The 23,096-nt window shown below is 39.0% G+C and overlaps 2 protein-coding genes across 3 annotated transcripts in view; both read right to left on the minus strand.

Moving 5' to 3' along the window:
- Positions 1-2,719: 2,719 nt before the first annotated feature.
- On the minus strand, positions 2,720-3,784 carry LOC108503549 (trace amine-associated receptor 1-like). Its single transcript, XM_017827589.1, has one exon. The coding sequence runs from the start codon at positions 3,719-3,721 to the stop codon at positions 2,720-2,722; it is 1,002 nt and encodes a 333-aa protein (XP_017683078.1). The 5' UTR covers positions 3,722-3,784.
- A 14,017-nt stretch (positions 3,785-17,801) lies between these two features.
- LOC108504764 (vascular non-inflammatory molecule 2-like) overlaps positions 17,802-23,096 on the minus strand; it is a 20,239-nt gene continuing 14,944 nt past the window's right edge. For both annotated transcript variants that reach the window (XM_017830177.1, XM_017830167.1), the window contains exons 5-9: positions 22,861-23,053; positions 21,126-21,417; positions 19,871-20,244; positions 19,547-19,717; positions 17,802-18,352 (exon numbers count right to left, since the gene is read on the minus strand). In XM_017830177.1, coding sequence (XP_017685666.1) covers positions 18,233-18,352; positions 19,547-19,717; positions 19,871-20,244; positions 21,126-21,417; positions 22,861-23,053 — 1,150 coding nt within the window. In that variant the 3' untranslated portion in view covers positions 17,802-18,232. The remainder of the gene's footprint in view (positions 18,353-19,546; positions 19,718-19,870; positions 20,245-21,125; positions 21,418-22,860; positions 23,054-23,096) is intronic.

The raw sequence follows: 23,096 nt of genomic DNA on the forward strand, positions 1-23,096 counted from the left end.
TCATTTGCATTATGATACTTTGAAATCCCAGTACAGTGTATTCTGTTTCACCAGACCTAACTCATAATCTGATTGGACAGCAGCAAGAAGCATTTTTCTTGTGCTGTCCTTATTTATCCATGTCTTGGGTCCAAATAGAGTCCCTGTGGCCTCATTAACATATCTCATTTGTCCGTCCCCCTTATAGTGAGAAATAGCTTTGTGCTATCTGCGATTAGAGCTAATGAGACAAAGTAACCTGGGACTTCATTACAGTCCCTCTGCTAGAGAAGGTTCTCTGTAAATAGAAAGCAAAGAGGCTCTTTAGGAAAGTGCCACTTTTACGTAATAGGACACAAGAGGAAAAAGTTATTTCTGAAACTTTCTGAGCTGGGCTGTGCACAAATCTGGCTAATATTGTAGGTTATTAAGAATAAGGAGTCCTGTCTTCTAGCTATAGATGAAGGTCACCAGCAATCTGTGTGTGGAAACTCCTTCTCAGTTCTGCAGAGAATAAATATTGGTTACATCTTGGCTAGACTAGCTTGCCAGAGAGTTGTTGATACACTAAAAATTTTTTCTACTATTTCTATTTACACTCAATAGATTGTGGTGATCTTGTGCAGCCACAACATTTGGATGCCTTCTTTACTGGTTTTGGCTGAGATACTGTTAATTTTATTTATAGTAGTTTGTTTGGTGTTATGTTTGGGATTTATGATGAAAAACAGTGTTGATAAACACACATGCAACTCCCATTTTAGCTAAGACTGAGCACTGCTTACACAGTCCTAAGGTCTTCTCTGCGCATAGCCTGGGGGTGCATAAGAGGTTGGGACCCCAGCTGACCAAAGAGATACTCCACACCATATGATGTTATGCTCAGCAATAAAACCTTAGGAGAAGGAGGAACTAGGATGTTGAAAGTTAGAGTGTTTGTCTTCCCAAGTAACCAACCCTGCTTTCCTCAAAATGGCTGAAGATGTGCTTGCAGATAGGAAGTAGTGATGAATTCCTTAATTTGCTTTGCCTATTAAATTGTCTTTATCTAACCCACAATTTTTATGCCTTCAGGAGTGTGGTTCTGGTTTCTATGATTTTCTAATTAGCTTTGCACTAGTGTCTAGGTACGGACTGCAGAGACATGCTCCATTTGAACTACCATCTCTCCCACAAGCAAGTTGGGATCGCATTCACTTTCAAACTTCTCCTACAAGCACAAAAAAATGCCAGAGAGATGCCAGAATAAGTGATAGCATGATCAGTTGTGAACTCTGGTAGAGCTGGAATTCTCTGGAAACACAGTAATGTTTCCAGATTTTCAGGGAGAAAGACAACGGATGAAGGGAAAGAAACGACTTCGTTGACTTCCTGAAGGGAGTATGTCAATATATGCGGAAGTTTTATTTCAGAAGGTAACACTGAGCATGAGAAAGTTACTGCATCAGGCCAGACTCACTGGAGATGAATGAAGAAGAGAATTACCCATTATTTATCAGAAAGATAGATTTTTTTTTTATTTCATCTTACTTTATTTTTGTTCCTTTTTATGTCATTTTGGAGAGTACAAACTTTACAAGATGGCAATGAAACAGTAAGAGAGACAATCTCAGATCCTGATATTTCACGCTGTAGAAACGTATCATCATTCAACTTTTATGCTTCACAGCATAAAGTGTTTCAGTGCTCTACAAATTACAGAAAATAAAGACAAGATACACATATGATGTGCACTTATACAATGAACATAAATGAAGGGCATACTGCTGAATGTAGTTCTTACTTCAGTACAGTCACCAATTTCTCTCCATGGTTGCTTCTCAGATACTAATCCTTTCCTGTCCATTGCCACTACTGGTCCTTCATAATCCAACTGATTTCAACCACAAGATTTCTTCACAATTCTCTATATGCTTTCCTCAAAAGCTGTCACAGCATTGACATCAGACAAAATAACAATATCTCCAAGCTAAAAAAAGTTCCCTGACATGAGAATTGGCAAATATTTTGCATCTAAACATTCATTAGATAAATATAATTTTCTGGTATTCTCAGGTTCAATGCAGCTTTTTTGCAATTGCTTTTCATTTTGTACATCATATTTTTCCTTGTCTTTGATCTCGTTAAACATGCTTTTGATCTCATTAAGCAGCAAAGCCTTTAAGTGACAAACTCATAAGTGACAAGCACTAGTTGAAATGAAAACAGATAGAACAGCACAATCTTTCTCTGTCTCATCTTCTCTCCATTGAGTGTGCTAGTATGGCTGGTTATTGGTCTGTTTAGAACTCTGCACAAATATTGAAGAGGAGGGAAGAAACTTATCAAGCTTTGGGTAATTGCTCAAAGATGTAAAGAAATTCAAAGGAAAAGGTTTTTCTGTTCTTTCTAGAGGACAACAAATAAACACAAATATTGTAATATAAATCACCTTGTTCGAGAAATTAATCTGTTGTATCAGAATAGTTTTTTAATGATTAAGATCAGGTATGTAAAGTATTGTAAGTTTTTTTAAGTTTTGCTCTTCTGCACATTGAAAATAAATAGATCTAATCAAAACATCACATACAAATCCCAATCTGGAATGAAATAAGATGTAAAGCACAATTGCTTATCTGCTTGAATTGGATTTGGTAAATGGGTAAACAAATAGGTATTTCCTTCCTTTTCAGATCTTACATCCAGGAATTCAGCCTCCAGGTAAAAGTTCTAAGCCATGAATGCAACCATTTAAAGCATGTTAATCTAAAAACAAATGAGACCTGGAAGAGTCCTGTTGAAAAATTTTTCCAAACAGAATAATTTTTAGTGCCCTGCGAAACCACATGTAAAAAAATGCATAAACAATTGGGTTAAATGTAGAATTTAAATAGCCAAACCAAACCAGAGCATCAATGAGAATAGGAGGTATCACATAATTCATAAATGGATTGGTAGCTGTAAAGAAGAAGAATGGAGTCCAGCAGATGAGAAACACTCCCATTATTATGCCTAATGTCTTAGCAGCTTTCCCTTCTTTGCAGAATGAAATGTGATTCTTCATTTCAAATTGCACCTTTTTTTTGCTAATTGCATCAATGGATCTTGCCTGCTTCTTGGCTACAGAGTATATTTTCCTATAGATGTACAGCATAACAAATCCAGGGATGTAAAAAGATACTACGGAGGCCACAATACCTGAAGTTTCACCAAAAATGAGAAGGCATCCTCCTGCACAATGGACATGATTATAAATCTTTTCTGCCCCTCTCAAGTTCAGGTCTAGAAAGATCATCCCAAAAGCAAAAGCAGCAGGGACTGTCCAACTTATGAACACCATGACCACAATAACAAAAGTATTTATCTTGGATTTGTATCTTAAAGGATCACACACAGCATAGTAACGGTCAATGGATATGAAGGAAAGGTGGAAAATAGAAGCTGTGCTCAGCATAATGTCCATGCTCGTGTGGATCTTGCAGAAGAGCTCCCCAAAATACCAGCAGTTCTCAACGGAGCGCACCATACTGCAAGGCATGATGAAGAATCCCAGCAGGAAGTCTACTGTAGCCATTGAAAGTATCAGGAAATTAGTAGGCGTATGGAGCTGCTTGAAATGTGATATTGAGACGATAACTGTCAAATTTCCAACCACTGTGGCTAGAATAATGCAAACCATGAAGATATACATGGAAACACGGGTACTGTTTGACCAGCTGCTCCTTATGCAAGAGCCATTTACAGATTCACAGCACGGTTGCATCCTTACTGGTGTCTCAAATCCACACAGGTATGCAGAAAAAGTACTGTTTTTCCTAATGCTGAGGTAAATTTACAATGTTTTTTTCCTCTTCTATATGTGGGGAGAGCTGCAGGGATGGAAAAGAAATGGCAATTTTAAACACCTTCATTTAGTTGAATGTGTAGGAAATTCATATTTCATTATTTATGAAGGATGAACACTGCGCAGCCTGCTGAGACCAAAAAGTTTCCATGAGCCTTGTTTTTTAGGTAAATGGCACTGACTCACCAGATCAAGTTTTCCTGAAAAATTCTTGCAGGCTCTAGCTGTAAATAGGGATGTAAGTAAAAGATCTAAGAGGAGAAAAGAACTTTTCTGCCCTTTTACTGCCAAAAGATAATGGAAGAACCTGACTAATCTGAAGCATTATCTGCTGTATGAGCAAATATCTTTTCTGCTGGGCTGCGTTGTTTTCAGTGCTAGTAGTTTAGCACTGTTATGAGTATTTATTATGTTAATACTGTTTTTAGCCAAAGCAGAAACATGGAAAGAAACATTCTGAACACAGGTTTAGTTTGCATCTGAGGACACATGTATTGCTGTCCTCTTGTGAATGCGGTAGCATGTCCCTTTTGCAACTCTCTTTATGAAATCTTTTAATGAAAGTACTTAAGCACTTGGCAAAAAATATTCATTGTTGAAGAATCTGGTTTCCTTTTAATTAACAGAAAGATAGTGTTATTGTGAAAAATAAAGATCATTAGCATATGCTACTCAGTAGCACTACATTATAGTATAAAATGATTGTTTAAGTCAGAAAAATACTGACATGGACTTCAGCCAGGACTAATTTAACCCATATGCTTTGGGACTTTGCTGCCTCTGGTTATTTTAGATAGAACACAACAAAATACCATAAAAATTTTCCCATATTGAAACAAATGTTATCACAAGCACACCATGCCACTGGAAGCTAAGTGAATATAGATGATAAATGGTAGCTTGCAAATCCCTGACAGCTACCCTGTGTTATAGAGAGGGATTTTTCAAGTAGGGCCAGGCAGTGACACCTGAGTGCCAGGGAAAAGGTGCATCCAAACCTACAGGAAGTGTGAAATCTAAAAATATTTATTTATTTATTTGGTTGATTGCTTATTTATTTATTTATTTATATTGGGGTGTTTAGCTTCCCCTTTTTTCTGCCTACTAATGTTTAACACAATCTCAGCTCTTTTTCACCTCGCTGTAACTATCACTTCGTATACCTTTTCCTTCACTTTTTGTCAGTCTCTTCATGTTTCTTTTCCTGCCTGTCATTCCTTATTTCATCATTTACACCAAGGTGAAGAAAACACAGCCAGATGGATACTTATTGGCACAAATTTTGAATTTTCACAGTAGAAAGAATTAAACACCAGTTTAGCTGTATATACTGGGCATCATTATAAAAGTTTCAAGCCCATTAAGGTTATAAATGTGTTACATAGATTTTGAACTTCATTTGTTCTATATAGTAAATTATTTAAACGAATCTGGTAAAAGAGTCTATGAAGCCAACTAAAAAGAATTAACATGTTATCTCTAGTTTTCTTTAAGATTAAAAATTTTAATATCTTCTCTGTTGTTCTCTGATACAAGAACTATTTAGCCTAAAGAAATATGATCTCTCCTGAAAATTGTTTTTCTTTTAAAATGTAATATTCTCAGGGATATTTTTATTTTTTTTTAAACAATAAGATGAAACTCCAACCAAAGCATTGAGGAAACTGAGATCAAGTGAGTGGCTTTGCATGAAATGGAAAACTGTGTCAAACTGTTCAAATGAGTTGACCTCTGAAGAAGTTTTCAAAAAGAAAGCAGAATGCTTCCCTTCCATATATAATTCAAAGGTTAAAATTTAATAAGGTGGAATTATGAAGAAACATACATTTAAAAGCCTGTTCTCCTACCTTTCTCCCTTTATGCTGGGTAGAATTCTGCTCTTGATGCTCATTTGTTTTCTTCTTGTTGACTGGCATTCCTTCCTTCTAAAGACCATCTCAAAAAGCAGCTGAAAATCTTCACCATCATAACAGTTCTGGGTAACACAAATTTTGAGAGGACAGGCTTTTAATCCACAGCTGGAGCAGCCTCCAGAACCCCCCCTCATTGCTGGAGGGTGTTGGTGTGATGAATAATATTCTTGGCTGTTTGACTCAGGAGCAGCTGTTGATATGAATACTAACTCAAACTGTTTATTTTGTCACCCACTTTGAGAACAAAACCATGGCTGTTACACTCACACTTGTTTAATGGGCCTTATTTATAGGTAAATTGAAATAATTTGAAGTAAGTTTACTTGTTTGATTAAATGTGGTCACATTGTGAGCAGCCTAATATTATCTAAGTAAAGAACAAAAGACACCATGTAGTCCCCTTTCGCTAAGTAATATACATAAGTATAGGTAGGTTACAGCAGTATGTAAGATTTTCCTGAAAAGGCATATTGTGAACAGAGTGACACAGAGTGTATTTACCAGCCTATTTCTGATTACTGTACAAATAGGCTGAATCTAATAGCCTCATCAATTAACAGCTATTTGCAAGATACAGCTACTGAAAAAGTGTTTTAAGTAAACACCTATTATTGGCTGTACCAGACTCACGGACAAGAAGCATTGATTTTTTGCTCCACAAAGGACCATGCAGCCTTTTAAAACAGTGATACTGCTGAGTATCAAAGACTGGTGACCATCAGCTAAAACTCAGTTATGCTGGATGACTCAGGGGCATATGGAATATGGTATCTTAGGATACCACTTCTTGCAAACTACTCTGATGACATGGATTAACTGTGTTATGTTATGTGCTCAAAAATCAAAATTAATGCAAGCAACTCAGTTCTTTTTTTTTTTTTGAACCTGCACTCATAGACAGACTGGCATATTGCACTGCAAGGTTCTCCTTGCTATGGGAAGAGAGTGTTCCAATGAAAAAAAGTGCAGAAAAAATGATGGGGCTGAGTGAGAAACCACTTAGGAGAATTGAGAGAGTATGTCGAGGAGAGGAGCCAGGTCCCATTTCTCAGATTTGAGGGAATGTGAAAAAGACATTTTAGGTACCCAAATACTGGACTCTGAAAGAGGCCTTCACCCTTCTGAAATGCACAGCAGTGTGCTTCCTTGCAGCCAGGTACTTCTCTTTGAGGAGTGAAGGTTTAGGGCTTGGTAATTACTGTCTTGACATATGCATTTTATAGGAAGGTAAAATTGAGGGGAAAAAATCCATGTTGCCTTACTCTGTGCAGAACTTGTCATTATTAAGAAGTCTGGTGGCCAGCTCATTGTGGGAACTTAGTCAAAGGCCATCCATGCATGAACACACTACTCTCCCTCCATGCCCTCTCCTTTGAGTGATGCAGTGGCCAAAACTCAAGGGGACAATCTGAAAAGGCAGCTCTGTTTCAAGTGATTGTTTCAGAGGCATCTCCCTGACAGCAACCAGCAAAACTCTGGGGGTCCCCCTGAGTCGAGGGAGCCTTCTCCTGCCCTGAGCAGGTCTTCCCTGCTGCAGACAGGCAGGCAGCAGCCAGCTATGGAGTGTGGGTTTTGCTCTGCCTCTCCTCAGGGCTGGGCTGGAAGTCTGGTCAAGGAACGTTTCCCTCCAGTTCCTGCCTTGCGATAAAATTCAACTACAACTTGTTGTTCTTTCTCTTACATGTGACATTTCTCCAGGACACAACCTGCTTCTTTTTAAACCTGCTGAGGACTTTGGAAGTGTTGGGAGTTCTCAGGGAGGTGAAATAAAATGAAGAGGAAGAGTCAAAACCTCATGATGCAAAACAACATGTTGCAGGGTTTATCAGACATACTGTCCGTATGAAAATTGTATCTTGTCTGCCAGCACTGTGTGCTTGACACTGGAATTTGCTGGTGGTGGTGAAGTTCAAATAAGAAATCTGAGGGCAGCCAGTTTAAGCACAGGTCCCTTGGACAGGCCATGTTTGCTCTCTTGTTGACTACCAGCATTGCCCATATACTTTGAAATAACTAAGTGACCTGGTGACATTAAAGGACAATTTTGTCCCTGCTATCAATGCTACTGGGCTCTCATCTTGACTTCACCTCTAAAGAAGAAAAGCCTCATCTGTGGAGCTGGCCAGCCTTCCTGCTCCTACCAAAATCCTCTTGGGGCCAAGGGCTGCAAAACACCTACCATGTACTTTGTAAAACATAGCAGGGGGACTGCTCTGGGGCTGGTTGGTGGGCACGACTTCCCTCAGCAAGGATGGGAGTGGCATGGGGTCCAGCAGGTGCTCCTCCAGGCTGGAAGCTGCCTGCAGTTGGAACTGCTGGAGACCACATCATGAAGTCTCTGTATAGACTGTTTTGGGAAATGCCCTTCACTCTTCTACCGAACACAAACCCACAGGCATAGTGTTTGATATTCAGTATCTCAGTACCAGCTTGTACTGCAAGACCCACATGCATTGGAAAGGACTGAACCACAGTTCTAAAGGAACCTGTGAGCATGGGGAAGGTGGTATTTAAGGGTATGTTTGTTGGAATAAAAGTAAAGCAGCAGCTTTTAAGATATCAAGATAATTAAGTAGTTAAGCAAATGTCTGCTAATTTAGAGCAAGAAGGAACACTTTAGCAAGAAGCTTTCATGCTGTTCGGGCAGATGCTTCAAACAGGCATTTTCTTGCGCCTTAGTGCTGATGTGGATCATGAAAATATTCACAGAGTTGTTATTTATAATATCAAAGAGAAATATGTCAAGCTCTATTTTTGTGACACCTCAAAGCACTTAAAAATAGTCAGTGTTTAACAGTCTTTTGAATCTATCACATAGTAAAGAAGCATCAAAACTCAAAGTAAAGACTTTACAAAATTGTTGCTGTGGCTTTCTATTCTGAAAAACTTGTATTTCTGCAATAAATAGTTTTCAGATTTTTGGAAAACCAACAAAAAGAGATGTTGTCATAATGTCTAGACTACCTTGGGCCTTCTACTCTTCTTATTTGTTTGTTTTTAAAACATAAAATAATTAAAATGAAAAACAGTACAGAAGGGAATGAAAACAGCACTTTTGCCAGACATCAAACCCATTTGAAAAATGTGTTGAAAAATCATTCTATCCTTCTTGTGCAAGACTGTGGAAGAGACAATGGAAATGGCAAGGAACAGAAAAGGGAATGGAAATATGAATGGTTACCATTAAAAAAAAAAAAAAGCAGGACAACATGGATTTCTACTGTAATTATTTTAGCTTGCATTTCTGTGGGTACAGTTTGGTCATTTGGCAGAAAATACAATTTTACAGTATCCAATAGACAGACAAACATTGCTCATTTCCATATGGTTCGTTTTAAAAACTGTTTCTCTTCCTAAGTTTCCATTCATATGTTTGAAATTTAGGAAAAATCACAAATTCTCAATAAACTATTAGTTCAAAATAATTATTTCATTATATGTGTTAAACAAGATGATGTGCTGATGACTAATTTGAATGCTATTTCTGTAAACCTCATGCAATTCCACTGAAGCTAGCCTGAAATTAGCCCAGATTTATACTAGAGGAACTTAAAGGAGAATAGATGAGATGATTGACCTCTAGAACTTTTCCCATGGTTTCTATACTTAGTTTTCAGTGGAAACCATCACTTTTCCTTGCCAAATAAAAATAGCTGTTTATACAGAGTGATGTAATCTTTGTGCTCTTTCTCAAAGTGTAATGCTTAGGATGAGGACTATAAATCCAAACCCCAATATAAATACAAATCTCTGAAATGCACAGAGGAAAAGGGATTCCAAGAAAGTAATGTTTTAACAGCAAAGCAAATACATCCATATGAAGCTGAGAAACTGTCTCTGCACGGGGTGCATATTTGGTAGCCCTGCTAAGTAATGCCGTAATGTAGTTCATTGCCTTCACTCAGCAGCAAAACTGCTCTGCTAGAGAGCAGCATCAGGGCTCCAGAGGGCAGAAGCAGGCCCTTGCTTCTCACCCTGGCAGGGCAGGCAAATCACCCCGGCTGCTCTGTGTGTCCAGAGCAGAGGCACATGCACAGCGGGGCAGGTCTCTTATGCCTCTCCAGTGTTTCTGTGCATCCAAAATCTAGCATGAATTCATTTAGGACTTTGACTGCTTTGTCTGTATTTGTTGACCTCTGAACACCACCTCCAACAAGAAGGCAAACACAGAGGAGGGAGGAGGTGAGCGGTAAACAGGTATGATTCTGTTCTGTTCTCATGGCCCTCGAATAACTTCACAGAAAGTAAAGAGCCTTACTCAGAATTCATAGCTGTGCCTGAAAAGTGTTTTGCCCCCTAGCTGTGTTTCTCTTTCATCTATTGGGAATGGCTTTAAAATCATTCTCTCAGCTATCACCAAAATCTCAATGCTGCTGGTGCTATTGCTGTTCATTACAGAAAGAACACAGTGATTTGTGCAGAGTAACAATCTTACCTTCAGTGCTAACTATAGTAGATTCATCTATGAAACAAAGTAATATCCTAGACTCGTATATTAGCAGCTGATCGTATTTCAGACTGCATGACATGGAGGCGGTACCTTCTCAGGAGTTATTTCCTCCTCACAACCCAGCAGAGCCTGTGGACAACAGCGCAATAGTGACTCATCCCACGTGAAACTCCCAGCTGAGTGGCTGCATGCTTGGTCTGACTGGTTTACAGCCTGATGGAAAAATCTCATCAACAGGATGACGTAAATCTAAAATATTCAGGAAAGATAAGCCTGTAATAAATCTATTCTGAGACAAGCCACTAGCATATGCAAAGATTAATCCATTTGAAGCAAGTTAAAGCCAGGCTCAGGGAAAGAAGCATGCAAAATAAAGAGAAACGTTCATTGTGGTCAGGGTACAGATGGACTTTGTAGCACTGAACTATTTTTAAGATTGTCCAACGTTTCACTCCCTCCTTTCAATTTTCTGTAATGTTAAAAAACTTTAACAATTTCAGTTATCTTTGAAAATTTGATTTGTCTATCCCAGACTGGACATTTTCAAAAAACTCTAAGTATAATACTTTGACCATATTTGAGAACAAGACTGATTAAAAAGATATTGTTTCCTTCAAATGAAAAATTCTGCTAGTCAGTTATTTGTGATGCTCTGATGCTTATATGCTTTGTAGCAGGGATTTAAGAGGTGTTGCTTTCCTATTTATATACCTTTTACCATACCAGAGAACTATACCTGCAGCTCATTGACGGCATCCATCATCTTCAAACAACAAGAGGTTTAGTTTTGCTCTGGAACCCAAGAAGGAGCATTCTTCTTTCAAAAAAGTTATCCCAGAGAGGAGGATTGACCCACTTCAGGTCAGTTTGTGTGCATCAGTTGGTGGGCTGTACTGGTAGAAAGCCAGGCCTTTCAGCTTCTGCTCCCCTGAGGTTTCTCTGAGCCCTTAGTGGGACTTGTGGGGCTCAGTTTGTAACTTCTCCCTGGGGGTTTGGGGTGGGCTTGGGAGTTAGTAAAGTATGGCACTAGCAAGGTGGCACAAGAGAACATCAGGCTGAACAAGGACAACTCTTGGTGAAATCAAAGTCTTGAAATGTCACATTCTGGTCAGGAAGTGTGACTACTCCATTGGAAGCCACTGAAACCTTAAGTTGGTAAGAAAGGTTTATATGTCAATAAGCAACCTCCTGTAGCCTCCATTCTCATGGACTGTTCTCTTTCTGATGCTGAATTTGACTACAACAGACACATGCTCTTTTCCTAGAAATATTGAACAAATTTGACTGCTTCTAATAGTCCATTTGCAAGCCCAATAGGCTGCAGATTCCAGTGCTACTGTACTGTGGGCCATTTTTAAGGGGGCAACCTGGCAGTGCCATCTTTTGCTTCCACAGTTGTTTCCTGCAGCCGAAAGCAGCAATGCTGTGCATGAACATCACTGGTATCATGTCACTGCAGAAACAGCAACTCAACTAGTGCAGAAATTCCCAGTGTCAGAGGCTGTACCTTTTCATGCCTACCCTCTGCTGCCCAGTCTCACAGAGACATGCCTGGGCAGCCTATTTTTTTCACCAGAAAAATTTCATTTATCTTCTCAGTAGGTGCTGTATATCAACTAAATATCAGGTCACCAAAGAAGAGGTAAATCAATTTGAATTTGATTTATTACTTTTTATCAAGTTCTTGTTTGCTAGCTATCACCTGTTCAATACCCATGACACCGAGAAGGAAGAGATGGCAGCAACAGGACTTTTAGCTGTTTAAATGTGCCTCTACCAGCTTGCATAACTTTTTGTTCATGCAGGTGAGGACTGGTGAAGAGAAAGTATCTCTCCTCCTCTCCCACCTCCTTTTTTCATCCTCTATAGTCCATTTTGTTCTTATCTGCAATTGCTACTGCTTCTCCCTTCCACATTGCAAGTGTTTGTAAGAAATCTAGATTTTAGCTAATGATGAGCCTTAGAAAGTCAAGGAGGAATACAGGTCACATCCTTGGTGACAGAAGGGACAATGATCTGTAAGAATAGACTCAGTAGAAAACAAGAAGCATTGTAAGACTCCCTTGGCAAAACGCAAGAGTCATTACACTAAGTGTTGCACAACCTTTCTGTTTTTTGTTTAGTCTAATACTGAATTTGGAAGAGTTCCTGCAAACAGAGGTTAATGTTACCATGAATACACAATCTAAAAGGCTTAGTGTAACATTAAAAATTGACTCAGAAACTCTTCAACAAAAAAAATGTTTAAGCCTGTTGTTAGATAATGATGACTGATCAAACTTAAGCTTTTATACAGTGCTTATACATACAGACATTGGATACTCTTGAGGAACAGCTAACTGACACCAGTTATGAAAGGCACCACACATATTTTTTTACTCACACCTGTCAAAGGCTTTCTGTCATTCAGCTTAGTTACCAGGAAGTACATCATTATGTATTAACGGCCTTCTTTTCACAGTTTGCTCTTCCTTTTCATATCTCACTGTCAGATATATTTGATTTCTTTTTAGGCAAGAATAATTTTTCTTTTTAAAAGTAAGTTCCCAATGAACTACAGTGTATTTCCACTATTTGTGTATTTTAGCTATTGCAGCCAACTCAGCTTAAAAACAGGTCTGAGAAAATTGGAGAAGACAACTACTAATGAAGTAGGGAAGTTTGTATATTTTTGATCAATTTTTCTACAGTTTGTCAGCTGGATGACAAACTAAGATACTGGGAATTTTACAGGGTCAGTGCACTCAACTTTTGCAAAGGTGGGAGCTATATTAGTTACCGTCTCTGGACTCTCCTGGTCAGAATTGATGACTTCCATCTACAACCAAACCCACTCAAGTGGTGTGAGAACCTCCATGAGGGACATGGCTGATTGAATTCACAGATTATGGCTATTTGAATTCACAGCTAAATGCAGAACATCTCTGTGTCTGCAGATGCACAATCAGTAGATGCAAACTGACATACCACCATTGATTAGACTGGTACTATAGCAAACTCACTGCTCTGATTTGACTTTATTGGACCTCAATTGGACCCATCAGGTAAAGATTTCTGGCTCTTAGTGGAGACAAAATGAATGAAAGGGAGAGCTTTAGGTATTATTTAGCAGCACTTAATCAGCACAGGAATAAATGTTGTATGGAAAACTTGGAAAGGTCTCTAAAAAGTATGGGAGAGTGAATCCTAAAGAGTCTGTAACATAGCAATGGCATGGGCCTAGAGTTCAATGAATTTTCTTTGCTCAATTTAATGGAAACTCCTTGTCATTATTATATTTTCTCTAAGATTTTCATAAATTTTACAGAATAAAATTTAGATTTTTCCAAAATCATCCATAAATTCGACAAGAAAGTTTTATCTGCAACAAACCCCAACACATCTTCCTTAGAGAATCCAAAACCTATAACTACATAGTCCTTTTTCAGTGTAAAAAACACAGTCTCATATGGCTATAAAACACAGTAAGGTGAATTTAAGAGTATAAAAATAATCATCCTATAAGCACAGACCTTAACATTTTCATTTGACAAATTCAAGTACGTCTCACACTCCTAACACTCATTTAGAAGTAAATGTTCAAAAATTGCTGTTACAAAAATCATCATTTGCTCCTGAGAACTATCTCTAAGGTGGTTAAATTACTTTATTTATTTTAGTTTTATGTTATTACGTTTTGCAGTAAATAAACTGGACAACCAACTGTATGCAAATATTATTCTCCCTTTTTTTTTCTGAAAAGGCGTTTCCTAAAGACTGCTATATTTTTGACATTAAAATATATCTCTGCTTTATACGCTCCTTGCTGCTCTTATATGCCGACACTGTCACAGCTATCAAACTATGAGTTCATAAAAATTAACTCTAACATCAGAAGCAGCAAAAAAGGATAGACAAAGTTAAAATCATGTAGTTACAATGCATTTCTTATATTGTACAAATTTTTAGTAGAAATTCTCTTCTGTCATGAGAATATCTGAACAGACAATGGAGTATTTCACTTGCAACTTTATGGTAATGAGTGGCTACAAGAAACATTTTGATACTTTCACAAGTGGTGGCTACAAGTGCTTCTGCTAATTCTTACCTTTTTTTTCCAGACTGAAAGAGAAAATAACATAGTGTTGTCAGTATGCAAAGTTTCTGTTTCACCAGGACTGATCGTTTTTATCTGTGCCTAATTCACAGACAGACAACACTTGGTAATGCTGTCATGCTCCTCTGTGGCTTCGGTAGGAGGTGTTGTTTGTCTACAGTGTCAAGAGGTTCATTTTTAGAAGGCATACTGGAATTACTTCTCTGTTGGGGTCCATGACGTCTCATAGTCCATCACAAGCCACTGAGAAGCATTTCTGTATTAGCTATAGGAAGCCTTGTGATAATTGCTGCTGTCTTTATTGCCCTATTCAAGTTATTTCTCTTTTTCAGCTTTCCTATCCTGATGGTGGACAGTGACATTGTAAATACATCTGTCTGGATGAAGTGGGCTTATAATTTGACTGTTGGTTAATTAGAAATTCTGCAACTCAAATTCAGGTCATGGCCATTCTATTTGTCACTCACTATACCTGCACTAATTCAGTGTACCTGGGAACAGTGTCCCACACTGCCAGTAATTCACCTATGATAACATGAGTTGTTCATTAACATCTAGTTTTGAATTACTGGGTATAGATGTTTTGAATTACTGGGTATAATATTTGCACAATCTCTGATTGTACCTCACTGTTCCACATTACTTAATGGATAGCTTGAGGTCATGATGACTTAAATATATGTACAAGGACATGGCTGAAGAGTCCTGCTCTCTTAAAAACACCCAGATTGTTTTTTCCTCAAGGCCTGCTTACTTTAATTCAATATGTACAGTAAAGTACATTAGATTTTAGTCAAAATTTCTCTAAAATTGTTACCAGTTTTACTTAAGTCAGATGCAAGGAAGTTTGGATCATATTTGGTTTAATGGAGTATTTTTCTACCTTCATCTGAAGTCTTGCATCAATAAAATCTATTACGGACTTGTTTTTCTTTCTGTGGGATCAGAAACACTGTGGACCGGTGGGTCTTGTTTGCTTTGGCCAGCATCAAGGTAGAAGGAAGAAATATTGACGTGTGAAGAGCAGGCTTTTCCAGCTCAGAAAAGGATGGGGTTCATTAAGATACCATCTGTAGTAGCTTTTGAGGTGGGGTTATTTACCTGAATTACTTATAAATTAATTTGATTTTCCTCCTCTGGCACATCTGTCCCAGAGTCAGTAAATATTCCAGTTCTTTCAGAAACTCAAATTCTGTCTCATTAGGAAAGCATAGGACAGGATTCTTTTTTTTTTTTTTTTTTTTTTTACTAAAGACGAGCTAACATTCTGTTTTCTAACTCCCACCCAGCAGGTAGGAAAGTAACTACATAGCTGGTTAACCTTCTGTGAATTTAACAGAAACTGTTCCAGATAAATGTGATTTGTTGCATCTGTCATTTATTACCTCTCTGTTTCTGTATCCTGAATGTTTCTGTAGTTTGTTTCTGTAGTCACTGAGGTGAAGATCTGGTTGGTTTTTGCAATCTCTCCAGGGAATCCTTACCCAAAAGCAGGAGTTGTGGTTCTTGTGTATTAAAATGATGGAGCTATTCTGAGGCTGCTGCAACAGTCCATGCAACTTAATTCTCTGCTCATCTAAACTCTTGCTTTGTCATCAGAAATGGGAAAGGGATTAATAAATTCCTCAGAGGTCCATTGTATGTCACTTTTGGAACCCTCTCAGGGAGAGGAAAGCTGTGCAGCACATTGAACTGCAGGTCTGCCATTCTTCACAGTTTTAGTGTAATTTTCAAAGAATCCTGGACTTCTGCACCCTCAATGGATGAAATCCAAGAGTCCTTTTCTGATATCCTATAAGCTATTTAACTAGCAATATTAATTGTATCCTATCTGTGTCCAGCTCTGACAACGTAAACAGTCAGTAGGTACCTGGGAAGTACTCAAAACTTCAGAAATGCCAGGAAGCAATACGTGAGAGATTTTTATGTTCAATTATCACAGTCTGAATAGGGATAAGGGAGTAGAACATGGCATAAAATCTGCCGTTAAATTAAAAAAAGAAATTTCTTTAAAAATTTAGTTATCTTCCCAGGGGCCCGGTTTCATTAACACTAATGAACTCTCACTGATTCCACTGCTACAGATACTTTCGGAAGTTTGCATGTGATAGAAGAAAGATAAAACTTAATAAACTTAATGTCTAGAGTTCCCGAAATACTCAGTATTTAGAGTACTATCAACCTGCAAAGTATTTCACAGAATCACAGAGTATTCTGAGCTAGAAGTGACCCACAAGGATCATCAAGTCCAACTCTTGAGTGAATGGCCCATACAGGGATAGAACCCATAACCTTGGTGTTTTTAACACCATGCTCTAACCAGTTGAGCTGGTAAATCTGCTTTTTGCCTACTGTTGACTTTAGTTTATTTGTTCCAAAAGTGTCACTGATGATTCCATGAGGCATTTATTTCTAAAATGGTTTCAGATTCTTCTTTTGTTTTTTGTCGATTGCCAAACAGTGAAAAAAGATTTTAATAAACTGCTTTGATTGTGAAAAAAAAAAGACAAATTGCTTTCACATGCTATCCCAGTAGCAGTTCCCCTTTGTCAGTTTTGGTTTTGGTTTTTGTTTTCTTTTCCACTCGAACAATTCTAGGCCAGGTAATAACAGTGTATTTCGCCAGAAGTGCAGCCTAAGGGCAGATGGAGGTGAATGAGTAGGAGGAGCTGTGGCTCCAGCTCCATGCCTGAGTGGGTAAGTCTGGCAGTGCCTGTGAGGTGAGAGGGCTGTGAGATGCAGCAGATCCCCCCAGATGGACTCCTTCTTTCTTCCAGACCTACCTGCTGGAAACAAGGCCTGAGCTATCTCAAGGAATCACCAAGCCTAGAACAGAAAGGTACCAGAGGCAGAGAGCAAAAAAGCAGTAGCTGACAGAGTTATGGTTTTGCATCAAAAACTGGTTTAGGATGCATTTCAGTACCAGAGCTTACAAGTCAGGATAACTCTTGCCTTTCTCAGGGAGGTTCCTTGAGCTTTTCAAGTGCAGAGGCCTGAGCGAGCAGCACTGAAGACAGCCAGGAAAGCATGACCAAGGGGACCACCTCCAGGGAGAAGCTCCCAGCTGCTCTGCTGTGGAGATGCTTTACATGCTGTGTGCCTGACTGTGCTGACCCCAGTGCAAACCTGTAAACAGGATGACACTGTAGACCTTCACAAGCAGCTTCATCAATCTTGTTTGCCCTTCTCAAACTGTTGTCCATTATGGACAACACAAGAGGCTCCTGGAGTGTACCAGACTGGCTTGGGAGCAGGGTCAATTCTCACTCTTAGCATGGCCATCTGTGTCTTGAAATTCTGGACCCCATATGCACTACACATGGAACAGTCATGTGGGATTAGGGTTGCCACAGGTCAGTCATAACCACGCTTGACCAAAACCTCTTCTCTTTGATGGAAGACTAGTCTGTGCTACCCCCACAACTCAGGCACCAGCAAGCACAACTTTGAATCCCTGCCTGTTTTGACTGACTGCTCCCAAGTGGTACAGTCCCTCCCCTAAGTACAACCTCAGCTGTTTTATTTCCAGGATGAAAAAACTCCTGGAAAGAGCCTCCAAAATTGCATGCTAAGAAGCCACAGCACACGGAAAAACAGAAATTATGAGTTTCTTTGGAGAAAATTTGTTCTGCAGTAAAATGACAAACCACATTTCATATGTTTTGGTAACAGTCTTCTTTTTATTCTTGTCCTAGCAATCTATATGATACCTTGGAGGAAATGAAATTTCTGCTTAAAAGTTTCATGTGACACAGCACTCATACTAAAAAATAATTGCTCTGGCTCAAGTACTGTTAAAAAGTTACACACAACAGAGTGATCACTTCCCTTTCTCCTAAATAAACCAAACTGCCGCAGCCGCTGAGCAGAAGTGCAAGATTGCAGAACAGGAATCATACAGGATAACTGCTACGTGTCATGAGGAAATTCCCCTCCTGTCTATGTGATTGTGTAACACCTAAGGAGTCATGTTACTGGGAGGTTCGCAGAGGATGTGGCAGGTCCTTCTCATAAAGTCTTCCAAAAAGTGTCGCTGTTATGAGCGGTTTCGATGTGCCATGTTTACTTTTCAAACGCCCATCACGTAGAACCTAATCGAAAAGAGAAAGAATGACACTAACAGTCCGTTAACAGAGTAGCAATATTGCATAGTACAGAAAGAATAGAACTTAGATGTTGAATATTTTGATGCAACACTTTTAAACAATCATGAGAATGAAAGAAACCAGAATTCCCTTTGGCTCTTCCATAGCCTTCCCACTATAGCCTTCCCACATTTCCTTGGACCAGGAGGTCTTTAAACATTTCTCCATCTTTGGACAAAAAAAGATCATTTTCTCCAACTCAAGAGAAGGTGAGAGTGAGAATAACTGATTTGTTAGGTTCTCGTTCGACTCATAGAAGGCAATGAAGGCTATATATATATCTAGGACAGATTTGAAATATTTTTTTTTTGGTAGACCCCTAAACAATTTTCAGATGGAAGTAGAAAACGTCAAGCTACCGGCCATATGTAGCTTTTCTTAGTTACTTTTTACATATCAATTTGAAATCACTGTTGTTCAGAGACTATGAACACTGGCAACTTTTTAAGAGCCTCTGTGACAAAAAATAAGCATGCATTTGTTAAAAAAATACAACATATAACTTTTAAGTTAGACTATGATCATAGCATACCAATAAATTCTTTGATGTGTATATTTTTACAGAAGTCCCATTCAAAAAAAAGTATGCAAGGTGAGAAATGCTTTTCAATTCCCTACCTTGTAAAAAAGTCACCCTTGTTTCCCCTAAAACTTTTCAGATCTTTTTCACTGTCTTCATTGCCTCTTCTAAGTTCCAAATAAAAAAATAAACACTACAAAGCCCTAAAAAATAGTTTTTAACATTTTTAACTGAGTAGGATCTCTGCTCTTACACATGATACTCCTAAGCAATTTTTCTCATTTGGACAACTTCTCAAGAGTATTTGATTTCTTTTTCTCCTAAAATGCCCATCAGCAGAAACCTGTAGAAAATAGCTCCTTGAAAGCTGTTGTTTATAGACTTGGGGCCTGAAGTGGGAAGGTGTATTTGCTACAGAAAACACTAAAGAGATTCTCAGCCTCAGCATTGAGGTTGATATGATGGATATAATTCAATCCACCTGTTTTAATGTGTCCTTTTGAGTTACAGTTTGCAAAACCAACAAAAGTGGTTCTTGAGTGGGACTTTGCTGACATGCCAGTTTTCAGCACCACAGCCTGGAAAACTTTGCATCAAACAGCTCCAGGGTGCCCCCTTACCTCAAACTCCCCAGGGGCCAGCTGCACCCCACTGTACAACACTTCTGGAAAGACGTAGTTGGTGCCAAATGTGCCACTGAGGGAGAACATCTCAAACTTGGTCTGAGCCGTCTCCACTGGCTGCCCACATGTGTCCAGGTCTGTGCTCTCGCACTTGAGCAGTGTGCATATCTGTGGGGAGGAGGATAAAGAAAGGTAAAACACCACTAAACTTTCAAAATCAAGAGCTGGATTTGATATCAAGAAAAGTTCTCAGTATGCAGTAGCGGACAAGTGGTTTGGGGTGGTTGGGGTAGCCACATTCACCCCTAAAAAAAAAATTACCTGCCAATGGTATTTTATGAGAGAACCGTGAAGCCCATCAAATGCACCCAGGACATAAACTTCGTTTTTCCTCTTGTTTGACATCTGATAGACCAGATGACAGCAGAGGTCTCCTTGGCAAACGGTGTAATTTCCATTTTTGCGCCTGAGTTCACTGAAAGTGAATATATCCCGCCGGACAGATCCTGAAAAAGTGTCATTTTCTCCTGGAAATTTCTTGATACTTGTGGCATACAAACTCCAGTTGATGGCAGGAGGGTAAGTGGGGGAAAGACAGGGGTATGCGCTCAACTCTGCTAGCAGGAGACATCCCTCCTCAGTTCCAGTGTCATAATGGTAGGCGGCAGGTCCTTCTGGAGTGAACAGCCCACTGCCTGTCAAGGATAACCAGCAGCCCTCTGTTAGCCAGCACCCCAGAGCATGGCTTGGCAGGGGGACCAGTCGCCCCCCATGCCACACTGGTACTGTTTGTCAGTTACAGTATTTTCTGTTAATACCTTATGGAGAGTTTTGGAAGAATTTTAAAACACAGAACTGCTAAAATATCCATCATAGTGTTAAAACTTAGGTTCATGTTAATATAGATCAGGGCTCTAAGAGGGGCATATTTGACAAATAAGGAAACCATGGGGGTAGTTATGTTTAACTGGATGAAACACAGGGTTGTGGCTTAAACTCAATTCAGTTTATTTAGGGCAGGCAAAAATGTTCCTTTGTGGTTTTCACTCAGGCTTCAGAGAAGAGTTACAGATGCAGCTACAACAACATTTTCTCAGTTTACAGGGAAAAAAAGGCAGAAAATATTTATTCAGAGCAAAACAAAACATATATATCTCTAATTCCTTAGCAGCCCCAAAATCTGAAAATATTTTATTCAATATACAATAGGAATCCTCCTTTCAGTTTTACATTATTAAGTTTCAATTGAAACATTTTTTCTCTACTTAACTGTTGATTGAATTTTTTTTAAAAAAATGCTGCTTCTAAACAAAAGAATGAAAATTTAAGTGAAACTTTGTGCTGTTTTTGAAACAAAATTCCACTTTCAACTTATCAAAATTTAATGTCATGGGCTTTCTAATTTTACCTTTTCCAGTACATTCAACATTTTAATGCTTGAAGGTGTTTATTACATTTAGGATGGTACCACGAAGATTTTTAGTCTGATTAAAACATTATTTTCCTGAGACTTCACTATGTCTAAAACATTTCTGCCTGCTTCTGAATCTGAGGACAATTCCTGAATGTAACTCACCTGTCATTGCAAAGCTGATGTTGTGAGTATTTGCTGAAAGTAAATTGACACCCATGCCCATAGCCCAGGCAGAATGAAACTCAACTGCGGTCAGAAATGGCAGAACATTCATCCAAGCCGTCGGGAAGAGCACAGTGTCCACCTGCATCTTGCTCACCAGGACCACTGCAGGCTCATGGAAAAGGATGTCAAAGCAAGTGAAAATGCCGAACTTCCCAAAGGGAGTCTCAAAGGTGACAGCTTCCGGCTCTTTTGGGTAATTAAACTGAGTTTCTGTTGTAAAAAGATTATACTGTAGGGGAAGGAAAAAAGAGAAATCAGTTAGAGGCACTTACTGTGAGATCCTGGAGTCATTCCCTAAAACTGTTCAGAATGACTTGTGAAAATTTTTGACCTATGTTGGAACCCCTCACATGCAGGAAGTCAGGCTAAAATTGTATGATCATAGTACCCAAAAAATGGATACGGGGAGACACATATTGCCGTGGCATCTAGCTAGGAAAGCAGCTGGCTGTCTTCAGGTCTGCTGATGTCATCATAAAAATAATCTCTCCACTCTCCCTACCTGGTTTATACTTCTGGTGACCAAAATGCCCACAGAAGAATAATAATAATTTAAGAGGAGCAGGGAGGTTCTGGTGCCAAGAGACAGAATTGGTGACCTTGGTGTGGAGATGCCCAGAAGTGCTGTAAGTACACAACACCAGCATGAAGCATGAGACAGTACTGGAAGACTGTAGAACACAGAAGAAAACAAAGGCTGGGCTGATGGGGGAAAGGCAGATGATCTCAGCCAACAGAAAAATCCAAGTTTGCAAACATTCTTGGTTTCCAACATTTTCCTTTTTCCTTCACATACATGTTTTTTAACAATTCTTTATTACTGTCCAAGTGACCTGGACAATAAACATGGACACCAAGCCAGAAAAGAGGTCCAAATTTACTGAACTTATAATTCAGCACCTGGGTCATGCTAGGTTGGAATGAGGGGGGGACCAGACTCGGATTAACAGTGTTCCCTTCACCCAGTTTGCTCACAAATAAATATCTTGGCATCATCTCTGAACAACAAGGTGAAACACTGGGCCCAAAGTGCATTAAATAAACAACTGACTTCACTCTAGCCACATTGGTATGATATCTGGCACATAATTCATAAACAACTTTGATGGAACTTGCAGGAAAGAACATAATACTGAAAGAACTTTCATTGGGTGCAAACGTTTCAAAGCCCTCATCTCTTTTAACACCCATCTTAGGTCCATGGTTTTGTCCAAATAATTCCCATTGTACAAAAACAGTGCTGAAACAGCATCAGAAAAAAATTTATAGGAAGGGGCCTGTCTTTCTCAAATCAGAGTACTCATCTATAATGAGATACAGATGAATGTTTCAAATCCTGGAACATGAAGGGGTAGTCTGGCACTGAAAACTGAAGCTGCTTCAGCAGCAGGATTTCCAGTAGTAGGGATTTAATGATCTGAGGAAGTCAACCAAAATCACGTGCCACTAAATTGCACCAGAGCAATCATTTTTCATACCAGTCGGTTTTGAGAAACATGACAGGAAATGCAAATTTGGCATCAATACTTCATAGCAAGAGAGAGATTCTTTCAAATTATAAACAGAAGCAGAACTCTGACATGGGACAATGACTGGCATCTAATTCTCTTTCCAAAGGAGACATTTTGGAAGTAGTGGAAAATTAGTTCCTGCCTTTCCAAGGCCACTTTACCTTATGGTAACGAGCCACCAGTTTCCCCTCCGGATCAAAGACGACATCCGTATTGTACTGGTAGCGACCGTCACTTGGGCAGCCGGGATCACTGGAGTTACATGGTTTCTTGTCCCCAATGTTTGCAACCACATAGATGGAGTTATTCCTGGCCATGCAGCTGAGTCGTTCCTGCACTGGTGCTGGACCAAATCTAATGTATTTTCAGTGAAAGAAGAAAAAACTTCTAGAAGTTT

This window comes from Lepidothrix coronata, unplaced genomic scaffold, assembly GCF_001604755.1.
Source record: "Lepidothrix coronata isolate B3197 unplaced genomic scaffold, Lepidothrix_coronata-1.0 Scaffold5, whole genome shotgun sequence".
Taxonomy (NCBI): domain Eukaryota; kingdom Metazoa; phylum Chordata; class Aves; order Passeriformes; family Pipridae; genus Lepidothrix; species Lepidothrix coronata.

Coding starts and splice junctions, on each gene's coding strand:
- LOC108503549 (XM_017827589.1), bottom strand. CDS start 3,721: ATGCAACCGTGCTGTGAATCTGTAAATGGCTCTTGCATAAGGAGCAGC.